This window comes from Lissotriton helveticus, chromosome 3_2 (assembly GCF_964261635.1).
Source record: "Lissotriton helveticus chromosome 3_2, aLisHel1.1, whole genome shotgun sequence".
Lineage (NCBI taxonomy): Eukaryota > Metazoa > Chordata > Amphibia > Caudata > Salamandridae > Lissotriton > Lissotriton helveticus.
In genome coordinates, this window is record NC_136062.1 from 117,239,708 (window position 1) to 117,253,838 (window position 14,131).

At 43.2% G+C, this 14,131-nt stretch overlaps 1 protein-coding gene across 2 annotated transcripts in view; it reads right to left on the reverse strand.

Moving 5' to 3' along the window:
- Positions 1 to 14,131, reverse strand: part of NEDD4 (NEDD4 E3 ubiquitin protein ligase) — a 2,078,892-nt gene that overhangs the window by 1,946,629 nt on the left and 118,132 nt on the right. For both annotated transcript variants that reach the window (XM_078684873.1, XM_078684874.1), the window contains exon 2: positions 9,642 to 9,715. In XM_078684873.1, the coding sequence (XP_078540999.1) occupies positions 9,642 to 9,715 (74 nt within the window). The remainder of the gene's footprint in view (positions 1 to 9,641; positions 9,716 to 14,131) is intronic.

The window sequence follows — 14,131 nt, forward strand, 5'->3', positions numbered from 1 at the left end:
AGGAGAAACAGACAGAAAGAAAGCGAGAGGAGAGAGAGAGACTATGCGCCCTGGTGGGAGCTGTGGCCCCGGCAATAATTCTAAAGAATAACGTAATGTAATTTTAATTTCCCTCCCTAATTATAGTTATTTTGAGAATGTCCCTCTTTTTTTCTATACCGGTATTTTTCGCAGGCATATTTTTACTGTTCGTGGAGGAAGAAAGAGCTGGCCGGGATAGATGGGTGGGTGGATGTCGGTGAGGAGGGGAGGGAAGTGGAGAGACCGGGAGGAAGGGGAGGATGAGAGGGAGAGAGCGTGAAAGGAAGAGAATCAGCGAGCGAGAAGCAGACAGACAGAGTGGAGATGGGGGTGAGGAGAGGTGAACACAAAAGGAAGAGACAGAGGATGGATGCTGGGCTGAAGGGGGGAGGACGAGTGAGAGACTTATGAGGAGGACACTGGAGAAAGCAGGACAAAGTGGAGAGAGAGACTGACAGTGAGAGGTACGCGAAGCGAGGCTTCAAGAAGGCCATATAGTGAGAGTGGAAAGGACACACAGGGCTAGGAGAAGAGAAGTGAATACCATGGGAACTGAGAGTAAGCCGTGTGCTCCGTGAAGTGCGAGCCCCCTAGGAGTACAGACATCCACTTACCTACGACCAACGAGACTGCTGCGCACAAAATGTGAAGTAAACGACACACACAGCCAGGGCACTGGTGCCGATTCAGTAGCGGGAAGGGAGCTGGGTGATGCAGTCCTTTTGAGTTTCAACAGACAGTGGCAATAGAGATAAAAACCATGTTTCCCACAGTGCATTGCGCATGACGTCACCACTAATGGCTGAAAACAACTTTCGGTTGCTGTTACCGCTGTTCCTTCTGGGACTGTTAGTTATATATTGAGTGTTCAGCCTTATGATTCAACGGCGGTTGAACTTTATTTCCCAGAAGGCAGTGACACGCTATAGCCATCTGTGGGCCTTCGTCAGTCTTAAATACTAAGGTCAAGTGGCAGTGGCATCTCGGGTTCGTAGGTGTTTCCCATGCGTCAACAGCAGTCGGAGCTACTACGGTTATTATCTATGGAAGTAGTAAACACGGCAAAAGGATGATGGAAAGAAATGTGGCGGCTCATTTGGTCAGATAAAAGTTTTTGATTTCAGTGATCGCGATCACAAAAAAAACAAGTCGATGGGAGAGGGGGGCGGGGGAGAAGGGGAGTGAGCGAGTGGGAGGGAAGCGCTGGTGAAGCGTCGCGCTTCAAGAGCCTGGCGGGGGAGCCAGCGAGTGGGAGGGAAGGAGCATATGGGGATGGGGTGTGAGTAAGGGGGAGCAGAAGCCCTTGATGGTGGTGTACGAGGCCAAGCGCGTGCCTGGGGAAGCTTCATTTTCCACTGCACAACATGCATTGTAGGAAATCCGGCTTGTTCGGAGAGTTTGTTCTAACACAATAGGTTTCGAGTAATGAATTACTCGACCTAAAAAGGGCTGTCCACCATTTTATTATCAGTGGTTCGCCGCCATCTAAAGAGTTCACACAGTTGTGTGCAACTGGAGAAAGCAAACTCTATTTTAGACCGTCACTGCCATCTACTGTCCAAAGGAAGTACACGTTTTAACACACAATCATTAATATAAAGGCATAGTAAATCAAGTGTTAGTTTTAACAAAATGTATTTTAATTTATACTTTACAGAACTTATCTCTGGAGAGTGACAAGTTCATCCAACAGTAAAAATATCGCAGAAGTAAGGAAAATATTATTAGCTTTTTTTTATTGCTTTAATTATCAAAATGTCACACAAACCAAGTTTCCATAAAAAGCATCGTGTGTCAAACAGTTTTTACACACCTTATGTATGTGTTGTGTTGTATGTGTTGGATGATATATATCAACATTTAACCCAGAAGTAAAAGTAACCAATTAAATATCATTAAGTTAGTCAGTAGTGGGCAAGTAGCAAAAATAAAGTAGTCAATATTTTGAGTGAAAATGCCTGTGTTTTTAAATGTCAGATTCCTTGAAATATTTTCTCTGAGTACAAGTATAACTGTGCATGGTTGTTGAATTTTTAATTATACCATTATTTAATTTTTTGCTGTATCGGAATTGAGAAGTCGTTTTTTTTATTTTATTTTTTTAAATAAGGTGTGAACTAATTTTCCGCAGGGAAGATGTTTGGCCATTGTCTATTGGCAAGATTTTTCGTTCTTAGTCCGCCAAGTACTTAGCTTAGGGAAGATGTTGGTCAGTGTCTGTGAGCCAGATATTTTTATTCTCACTCTGCCGGGCACTTACCTCAGGGAAGGTTTTGGTCAGAGTCTGGGTGCCAGATTTACTATTCTTACTCTGCCGGGTACTTACCACAGGGTAGATGTTGGTCAGTGTCTTGGGGCCAGATTAACTAGTCTTAGTACGCCAGGTAATTACCTCAGGGAAGGTGTTGGTCTGTGTCTTGGAGCCAGATTTACTATTCTTACTCCGCTGGTTACTAACCACAGGGAAGGTGTTGGTCAGTGTTTGGGGGCCAAATTTACTATTCTTACTCCGCCGGGTACTTACCTCAGGGTAGGTGTTTGGTCAGTGTCTGTGGGCCAGATTAACTATTCTTATTCTGCCGGATACTTACCTCAAGGAAGGTTTTAGTCAGAGTCTGGGTGCCAGATTAATTATTCTTACTCCGCCGCGTACTTACCTCAGGGTAGGTGTTGGTCAATGTCTTGGTGCCAGATTAACTAGTCTTAGTACCCCGGGTAATTACCTCAGGGAAGGTGTTGGTCTGTGTCTGGGAGACAGATTTACTATTCTTACTCCGCTGGGTACTTACCTCAGAGTAGGTGTTGGACAGTGTCTGTGGGCCAGATTAACTATTCTTATTCCGCCACCTCAGGGTAGGTGATGGTCATTTTTTTGGAGCCAGATCAACTAGTCTTAGTACGCCGGGTAATTACCTCAGGGAAGGTGTTGGTCAACATAGTAAATTTTTTAAGTAAGTTACAACAAAGAAATGTAATATATCTAAATTAAAATTATAAAATATGCTTTGTCTTTGTTTTTCTAACCAGATATCTCAGAGAACCATTACCGTCAATCAATAAACTGGTAAAAGGAAGATCTTAAAATATCAGTTGCATGAAAGAAAAAAACATCCAATCTTCAGGTACAAATGAAACAACCTTTTTATTTGCCTTATCTATTTTTAAAACTTATAATGGTGCGACAATCTAACTCTGTTTTCTGAGAGCACATTTTCCTATTCTTACTCTGCTGAAAACTTACCTCAGGGAGGGTGTTGGGCAGTCACCGGGGACAAGTTTTACTATTCTTACTCCGCTGGGTACTTTCAATAAGGAAGGTGTTGGTCAGTGTCTGTGGGCCAGATTAACTAGTCTTAACCAATCACGCCAGAGTCAGCCCGTCTGTGCCCGTCCGCGCCTCGGGCGTGCCTCAGGGCTATGGCACCACCATATGGTTCAGTCCCCAACCTACCACAGGTACCTATAGCCGATGTAGCAATACATTCAATAGAATCCCCCTACATCAAATATACGTCTGTCGATTTGAAGGCTCTACAACCAGCAATAAAACCCTCCTGCAGGTTGTTAAAATTGGGGTGGGAGAAGGATTCCTGTCAAACCTGTCAATTACATATTGACCCTGTAGGGATCAAATCCACGCTGTCTGATTCCCTCAAGAACTCCTCAAAATCAAAGACAAAATCCTTTTCCTTTATTAGCCTCAACTGTCGCTCTTTACCAATGCATAAACTAGAAATTTTTAACCTACTCTTAGATGAAGCACCCGACGCATTGTTTATTACTGAAACCTGGCTCAAAGAAAGTTCGGGTCCAGACATAGCTATGGCACTTCCGGACTCCTACGCTATCACCAGACTTGACAGGGAAAAGATACCTGGCGGAGGAATTGCCATCATCTTCAAAAAGATTTTTAATTGCGAATTTAAACCTCTTTTATGTGATGGCTGCCAAGCGGCGACATTTAAACTTACGCTAGCCCCTTATTTCACTTTAGCCGGAGTCCTTGTGTATCGGCCTCCGGGGGCAGCATCCAAATGGGTGACAAATATGTCTGCACTTATCGGACCGTTAGCCATGAGAACTGCCAATTTCACAATCTTAGGCGACATAAACTTGCATCTAGAGGATGAGGAATGCTCTTTAGCTAAAGACTTCATAAATGACTTAGCAGCTCTCAATCTAACCTTAAAGAACTCAGGGCCTACACATCGTGCTGGACACCTGCTAGATCCCATCTTTTCCAATCTTAACAATATTGTGACGCATTCTGCCCAGCCTCTGCCCTGGTCCGACCACTATTTGGTTAAATTTGCCCTTCAGGTCGACCCAATAAATAAAGATAATACTCCCCTACCCACCCAGTTTATAAGAAAGTGGAAACAACTTGACATTGACAGTCTCAATACCCTCCTGGAAGAACATAGGCCTTGCACTAAGACCACTGTTCAACAGCTTTCCTCCACAGTACAAAACTGGCTTCTTGCAGCCATTGACTCCACCCTGCCCAAAACAAAGCTTAAACCCAACACCCACCGCTCTCCTGCACCCTGGTTCAACGATATCTTACAAAATGAAAAAACTAGATGTAAAAATCTTGAACGTCAATGGAGGAGGAGTTACTCACCTGTAATCAAGGAAAAATACAAAATTCAGTTAATAGCGTATCAAAAGCAGTGTAGCAAGGCTAAAGCAGAATTCATCTGCACAAAAATCACAAATGCCTTAGACCACTCCAAAACACTTTTTAAACTAGTAAAAGAGCTGTCTGGCTCTAATACGTCTCAACTCCCACCTGAACTTAATAAAACTCAATGTGACCTACTAGCTGCCTTCTTCATCAATAAAGTCGACCAAATTCACCAAGACATTAATCAAGCTTCTAATAAATATAAGTTAACCACTGAAGCTACCCCAAACTGTGCATCACCTACCTCGGGTAATGCTCCAGGCATTCCGGATTGCTCTACTCCGGTTAATGCATCTTCTGTCACACTTGATAGTTGGCCCTTGCTGAACCCTGATATGGTTCAAAGGCTGCTAAAAACTATTAAATCTGGCTCACCTAAAGACCCATTGCCATGCTCAGTCTTAAAGCAACTTAACAGCAACGTCTTGGTTACCATCACTGATCTTCTCAATGCTTCGTTACTGGAACAATTTGTACCCAGTGAATGGAAGCATGCAATGATTCATCCGCTCTTGAAGAAAGCTGGAGCAGACCCCAATTTGCCAGCTAACTTCCGCCCAATATCCTTGCTGCCCACCTTTGCAAAAATATTGGAGAAACATGTACATCGTTGCCTCACTGATTTCATTACCACTCATGACCTATTACCATCCCACCAGTCGGGATTTCGTGCAGGCTTTTCCACAGAAACTACCTTGCTGGGGGTAACCGAAAATATCCGCCGCATGGTGGACAAGGGCGAAACAGTGGCACTTGTGCTGCTTGACCTCAGCGCGGCATTCGACACCGTGTCGCATGCGGTCCTCGCCCAAACACTCCACTCCCTGGGCATCCGTGGGGCAGCTCTCAACTGGATTAGATCATTATTGGAAAACCGCACGTTCCAGGTCTTCTCACAAACTGCCTGCTCCGATACCATGACATTCAAACACGGAGTTCCACAGGGCTCTATTCTTAGCCCGTTGCTTTTCAACGTGTATATGAGCCCCCTGGCCAAAATAGTGGAGGAAACAGGGCTTTTAATGTTTTCCTACGCTGATGATTCCCAGCTGCTTTTTTCTTTATCAGCTGCAGATTCTGATAATTCCTCCACCCTACAACTCGGACTCTGTAAAATCGCCGACTGGATGCAAAAAAACTTCCTAAAACTTAACGGCGAAAAAACCGAGTTAATCGTGTTGGGCAAAAATAAAGAACTTTGGGGACCCCAACATTGGCCAACTGAAATGGGCACCCCCCCTACCCCGGTTACTCATGCTCGCAACCTGGGCGTCATTATTGACGACTCACTCAGTTTACATCAGCAAGCGGTAAAGACTTCAGCCACCTGCTTTGCCATATTAAAATGGCTAAAAAAGATCTGTTGGATGCTGCCTGAAAACACCAAGAAAACAGTTGTCAATGCCCTAATAACATCTAGGCTAGATTATGGCAACGTTTTGTACCTGGGGGCGAACAAAGCTACTGTCCGCAGGTTGCAATCAGTGCAAAATGCAGCAGCCAGACTTCTCTGTAAAATTCCCATCTCTACTCCAACCACTAAATACATCAGGAAGTTACACTGGCTAAAAATTGAAAACCGAGTTAAATTCAAATCTCTATGTTTTATGCACAGGATTTCCACCAACACCGCTCCTAAATATCTGCAAAACCTGGTGCGCCCCTACCGTCCTTCCAGATCTCTTCGGTCTTCCACGGCAAATCATTTTGAAATTCCAAGGACCAGGCTGTCACGCATGGGTGGCAAGTCCTTCTCATTCCTAGGACCTTCGCTCTGGAATTCAATGCCACATACATTGCGGTCTGAGTCGAATTACATCACATTCAGAAAAGCCTTAAAAACATGGCTCTTTAACATCTAGTTTCTGTAACCGCATTGCTATTGGGATCTGCCGCGCCGGGAAACCCTTTGTTGGGTAGCTGTGCGCATTACAAATGTAAACAAATAAAAAAATAAAATTAGTCCACCAGGTACTTACCTCAGGGAAGGTGTTGGTCAACGTATAGTAACTTTTCTAATTAAGTTACAACAAAGAAATGTAATATTTCTCAATTATTAAATATGCTAGGTCTTTGATTTTCAAATCAGATGTCTCCATTACCATCAATGTATAAACTGGTAAAAGGAATATCAGCTTAAAACATCAATTGCATGAAAGAACCAAGCATCCAATCTTCAGGTACAAATGAAATAACCGTTTAATTTGCCTCATCTATTTTTTAAACTCTAATTGGTGCAACAATCTAACTCTGTTTACTGGGAGCACGTTTTTCTATTTTTACACTGCTTAAAACTTACATCTGGGAGGGTGTTGGGCAGTGTCTGGGGGACAATTTTACTAATCTTACTCAGCAGGGTACTTAAATTAAGGAATGTGTTGGTCAGTGTCTGGGAGCCAGATTAACTTTTCTTACTCCGCGGGTTGCATACCTCAGGGAAGGTGTCGGTCAGTGTCTGGGGGCCAGAATTACTATTCTTACTCTGCCGGGTACTTACCTCAGGGTAGGAGTTGGTCAATGTCTGTGGGCTAGATTAACTATTCTTATTCCGCCGGGTACTTACCTCAGTGAAGGTGTTGGTCAGTGTCTGGGAGACAGATTTACTAATCTTACTTCGCTGGGTACTTACCTCAGGGAAGGTGTTGGTCAGTGTCTGTGGGCCAGATTAACTATTCCTTTTCCGCTGGGTACTTACCTCAAGGAATGTGTTGGTCAGTGTCTGGGAGTCAGATTTACTATTCTTACTCCGCCGGGAACATTATCTCAAGGAAGTTGTTGGTTAACATATAATAACTTTACAAAGAAAATGACAACAAATAAATGTAATATATCTAAATAATAATTATAAAATATGCTATGTCTTTGTTTTTCTAACCAGATATCTCTTAGAAAACCATTAACGTCAAACCATGAACTGGTAAAAGGAAGAACAGCTTAAAACATTCGTTGCATGAAAGAACAAATCATCCAATCTTCAGGTACAAATGAAACAACCTTTTAATTTACCTTATCTTTTTAATTAAACCTCTAATAGAACAACCATCTTACTCCGTTCTTTAAAAATTAAGGATTTCTAAAGTAATGTTAAAAAATTATCAGACAGTTAAACGAACTTTAAAAGTAAATTTTTAAATTTGCAGTTTAACCAACAATTTTATGTTCACTATTCTAATCCTATTATTGAAATGTGTCATTGCAGCTACGTCTACAACATACACCCGGAATACCAATCAGACTTGAAAAGAGAATACAAAGTAAAGCAACACATACAACAATACTTTTGCAAACAAAACTTCACCACAGAAGAACAAAGAAATGCAAACCTCAGGTATAATGGAAAACATTTCACTTAACCTGAAAAAACAGATCTATAATTAACTTTTTTTAACCCGATATTAAAACTGTCAATAGTGTAGCACGGTTGTATGTTGTTACAATGTATTCCGTTGCAACGCATGCCTTTTCCATGCATGCTTTACAATGGAATGCTTTTTCAACGCATAACCTTTACCACGAAAAATCCTTTCCCACGCATACCTTTACACCGATTTTCGTTGTAAATGCATGATTGGTAAGGGAATACTCTTGATAAAGGTTATACCCCTTACGTGACTCCCCATCCCCAATCCTTCTAATATTTAGCCCTGCCCTTAACCCTTTTATATATATTTTTTTATGATACTAAAATTCCCCTTACCTCTTCACGTCGTCTACTCTCCATCTTCCGTGGTGACGTCCTATGTCGTAAAGAGGAACGGGAAGTTTCTTTCCGTTTCCTCTTAAACGACGCCGATTGCCTGTACTTCTCGACGGGCCCCCTTTTTTCCCGGTCATCTCTTGAGTGCCCCACAAGGCCTTCCTCAAACGGTAATTAGCCGCTGAACAAGTTGCATCAAATCAGAGTGGGTAGTGTGGGGGTAAATGGAGTTGTTTCAACGGGTGACTTTTGCAACAGTAGTAAATGTTGTTTAACTTTCAAATAAAACTTCTCCAGAATCCTCAGCTTCTCTTCCTATGCAATTATTTTCTGGTATCATCATTCGCTTTTGCACCACCAACAGGCCTCTCTGGCACGAGACACTGTATGGCCCTCCAGTGACGGATTTTCAACCAAACTAAAATCCCGATCAATCCCATCATCTGCCACACCTAAAGCCATTGCATTAACCACCTCCCCTCACTTGTACTTCCAAAATCACCCTTTCATTACACCGAACCTGCACACTTGGGGCTAACTTTGAAAGAGAAATATGCCTAAACCCCCTTTATCTTGAACACAACCACTGCTGTACACTACATGTTGAGCACCTGCAAGGTATATGCCAGACGATGTTATAATCCACCAAAGCTTCATAGTTAGTTCTGCTTCCATTGCATTAAGTCCTCAGCTTATTTAGCAACCAGTACCCTAATCAACTCCTCCATGACCCACTTATACCCACGAATCCCTACAGAATAGAAGGATAGAAGGATCTGTTTCTGTTCTCTCCAAACCCTTGCCCTACACAACGCGGTTAAAGCGAAGTACATCTCGGTTTACACCAATCTGCTATCACCCATAGTTGCAAACCACACGCCACCCGAAATGCACACTTCATTATTGTATCAGAAACACTTTTGAAGAACGCAAGCCACTGGCAAACAAAACAGTCTTTTCTGAAAAATTCCAGCTTGGCATATTTTCATCCTAGACAGTAGTTGGCAGCATAATATACATAATAACTGCAGAACTTCTTATTGATATAGCTTATATTACATTCAGTATTAAAATGATTTGTCAAAAACAACTTAGTAAGAAATAAAACATACAGTAAATAATGTGCAATATTTTTAAAAGACGATTTCTAGGCACTGAATACACCCATTTGATATCCAATACATGGAGAAATTTACATTTTTTTCTATTCATTTTTTTATTTGGTTAATACTGCACCTGGCTCCTAAGATGTCCTTCTTCGCAAGACCATTTGCTGCAATTACCTTAACTCTTAACATTTTTGAACCGTCCTGCAACAAATACAGGAAATCGTTAACATTAAAAATAGTATTTCAAAATCACAACCTATAAGTCTTTCAAATACAGACCACTTTGTGATTACAAATTCTGATAAAGCATTAGCAATTTTGGGAATGCAAACAAACCCAATAGGTCTTGTCTTTAAAAGGCAAACGCAGATCTATTTGGTTAGCTAAAGCTGGTGTGTACTGGTAATTCCAAGCAGGATGCATAGAAGTGCATGCTTTCCAATGCATGAGCACAATGCATATACGCAGTGGCCATTTTGGAATGGCAAGAAAAAAACAACCTAAGATTACTACAAACGGGGCACATGCATTACAACACATGTAGGAATGCATTGTGATGTACCAACTGCAAATTTGGATTTTTTATTTCACTGTGCCAATATGGTTGACAGCCACTGAACAATTTTAAAATAAAAGAAAGAAGCCCTGGAGTGTGCAAAACGTTACTCTGGTAATGCATTATCTGGTAGAGACTATCTAGGCGCAGATTTCTTACCTTAGAATTTTCCCCATCAGGCTGAATCCAGACATTTTTGACCAGTACCCTTGCGCACTAGTAGGTGGCGTTGTTCAGCTCAGTGTTGGCATCATCCGTGTCAGTAATGACATGCGTAGTGCCTTAGCACCACACCAGTGTGAGAATATATGTTTCTTTTTACGACTTTCCATGCCAGGAGCAGGGAGACACAAGGAACACTGACGACTGGTGCAAATTTCTATGGCCCTTAGAAGGGTGACCCTCACATTAATCAGTTCTCAGAGCGGGTGGATCCGTAAGGAATCTGCGGCTAGAAAGAGTCTCTGCCAGATAAGGCGTTACCAAAGGTGAGTGTAAGAAATTAAGAAATTGTGTTGTTGGTTGAGTGGGAGTGAGCACTGGTCAAGCAGCAACCACAATCCTTGGTAGGGTGAGGCACAAACCAACCCCAAATTACCATGTGCTTAACCCTCTGGCTCACTCGCACAGGGCAATCATGCTCAACTTAGAGGCAATGTGTAAAGTATTTGTGCAACGCTTCAAACAGTAGCAAATGAAAACACCACACAAAAGGAATCCCACACCAAGTAAGAAAACCAGAACTTTTTAAAATAAATAAAACAAGACCAAAATTCCAAAAATCTAATCATTAGGACTGGAAATATGCAATTTCTTAGATTTTAGTGAAAATAGCACCAAAAAGCACAAAGCATCAACTGTGGATACCTAGTTGCCCCAGACTGGGACAAAGTCACAAGTTCAGACAGACCACAATGGAGTGCGGGCCAGCTAAAAGGACGAAGATGCGTTGTGCAACCGAATCGATGTGTTGGTTCCGAGATGCGGCAAGGCTACGATGCGAGGGCCTGCGTCGTTTGAGGATCCCGTCGACAGGGCTTACGATGAGAGGTTCAGCATCTATGATGTGGCGCGAAGTCAGGGTGATGCATTGGGTCAGAGGAGCTACGATGTGGAGTCTGGTGTCATCGTTGAGGAATACGAGGGCCTGTGCTGAGAATGCGTTGTGCAGTAGCAGTTCGATGGGGCTGCAAAGGCGATGCAGGTCTTTACGAAGGGGCCTATCCACAGTGGAGCGGGGATGGAGCGGTTCTGCTCCAGATTGCACAGTGCAGATTGAGCGGTTCTACTGGATCCACGGAGGCTGGCAAAGCATCTTCAGCCCACTTCCAAGGGTCCACGACCGGGGTGGCACTCGTTGGAAGGGTAGACTCACAAACGGCAGAGTCCAGTTGCAGGTGCAAGGTTGTTGGAAGCCCGTTGTGTCTCTGAGGTTTCAGATAAGGAGAGTAGCAGAGTAGCCCTTGGAGTCACTCTGGATTCTGGCTTCAAGAGATGCAGGTCCAGTCATCACCCAAGCAGGAGGTAGCAAATCAGCACGGCATGGCAACAGTCTTTCAGAAAAGCAGTCCTTCAGAGCAACAGACCAGCAGAGTGGCAGTACTTTCAGCAGCACACCAGCCCTTCATCCGGACAGAGTATCCACAGGTCCAGAAGTGTACTGAAGTGGTGGTGTCTGAGGTCTAGTATTTAAATCTTCAGTTGTGCCTTAAGTGAGGAGAAGCTTTTAGAGACAGGCCTTTGAAGTGCTCAGGTGTCCAGCCTTCCTGACCCTGGCTCCAGACTAACTTCATGGGGGTCTGCAGCCCTTTGTGTGGAGGCAAGACACAGATTACTCAAGGGTCGGTGGGGCTGGGTCAAGATCCTTCCTCCCACACTGCCAGTGATGGCTCATCCAGACACGCCTTAGCTTCATATTGTTTTAAGTTGTCTCGGAGGATTATGTAAAGCCTAACTGTCAACTACACCCAGTCATGTGACCCAGTGACAGGATGTAGACACCAAATGGCTAAAGCAGAAAATTGTAATTTAAATAGGACTTCACCATAAGACAGGATTTTTCATTATGATTCCAAAGATACCAAACAAACACTGACAGGTTACCTACTCTCCTTTGGAAATTACACGTATAAATTGTAATAAGTTAACTCCAATCTTCTCCTATTCAAAAGTCAGGCCTTGCAGTAGTAAATTCTTGTTTTGTTGGGTTTTTCACAACCAGGACATATAAACCTCAAATGTACAAGTCCAATGTTTTAAAGACACTACACCCAGCCCTCTCTGCTGTTCAGGGTGCAGGGGTGACATATGTATTCAAAAGGAAGGTTTGGGTCTGGTTAAAGTTAATTATGCCAAGTTGACATGACAGTTTAAAACTGCACACACAGGCTACAATCGCAGGCCTGAGACATGTTTAAAGTGCTACATAAGTGGGTAGCACAACCAGTCCTGCGGACCCACTAGTAGCATTTAATTGACATGCCCTAGCCACCGGTAGTGCTACTTTACTAGAGACTCACCGGTAAATTAAATATGTCAATTGGGTAAAAGCCAATCTGCCATGTTTTAAGCAGAGAGCACAAGCACTTAAATACTGGTTAGCAGTGCTAAAATGAGCGGAGGGCAAAACCCAGAAAAGACGAAGTCAGCAAACAGTTAGGGGGTAAACCACACCAAGGATGCCAGATCTAACAGTAAGAACCTTAATAATCAGATAGAGACTTCTAGCCACAGATTCCTTACTTTAAAACAGATACCAAAGCAATACCTTCTTGGAGGCTGGTCTGCAAACACATTAGACAAAGAACAAGGACCGAACTGGCAAAATGGCCATAACAATGTACCCGACTGTTCATACAATAGTGTTTGGTGAATGTACATAGTCACACCGGCGTTGCTGCCTGACAGATGTCCAGAACAGGGACTCTGAAAGTAAAAGCAGTGGTCGCATCCTCGGCTCTAGTGGAGTGAGCTCGCAAACCCTCAAGGGATTGCTTTTTGGCCAATGTGCATCAGATCTTTATGCAGAGCACTATCCTTCTGGAGATGGTCCATTTCAGCACTGCATTCCCTTTCTAAGCTCCAACATAACATAAAAAGAGTTGATCGTCCACCCAGAATTCTTTAGTTCCATCAATGAGGAACAACAATACTCTTTTCTGGGTCCAGATGCTGAAGTCTCTCCTCTTCCTTAGAAGGATAAGGTGGAGCAAAGAAAGAAGGCAAGTTGATGGTTTGTACTATATTGCGGCAAAAAAGAGGCAGGAGTCCTGAGAACAAACTTGCCTAGGTAAAAGCTGATATAAGGAGGGTACACAGAGAATGCCTGCATTTCAGTGAACCGCTTGGCCGATATAATGGCCAATAAGAAAGCAAAATAAGAAAGCAATCTTGAAGGGTAACAAATGTAGTGGACAGTTGTGCAGTGACTCAAAAGGTATGCACATGAGAAAAGTGAGGACAAAATGTAAGTCCCATTGGGGCATGATAAATTGTCTGGGAGCAAAAGAATGTTGGAGACATTTGAGGGACCTAGTACTACGGTGACAAACAAACCTAAAAGGCTGGTCTGGCAACCACAGAAAAGTTGAAAAGGCTGATAAAAAGCCCTTAACTGTTCCCAGAGCAGAGCCCTGCAGGGCCAAAGACAGCATAAATAGTAAAACCTGGGAAAGGGGTGCAGAGAGACGGTCAATGTTCCTGGATGTTACAGCAAACAAATGATGGACGGAATGCTGATAATGCAAACATTCTCCCCCAGTCAAAAGATCTGGGTTAAATCCATTGTTCTTTTGCCCACTATGCCACTCCAGTTTGGACCCAGCCATATGCAAATCAGTCTTGACCCTGTGCCCCATGGGAACAGTCCAGACCGAACTGCCAGACCAGGTCCTCCCTGGACCGAAAACAAGCATCCTGGGACCGGTTTTAGGGTATGTCACCCTTCTCCTGCCAGGCTAGCTTGAATCCAGTGGCATAGTGAGCAAGGGACCCACGTCTGGGTATACCCATCCCACTTAGGGTGAAAAGTGTTGCAGCAAACAAATAATGGACGGAATGCT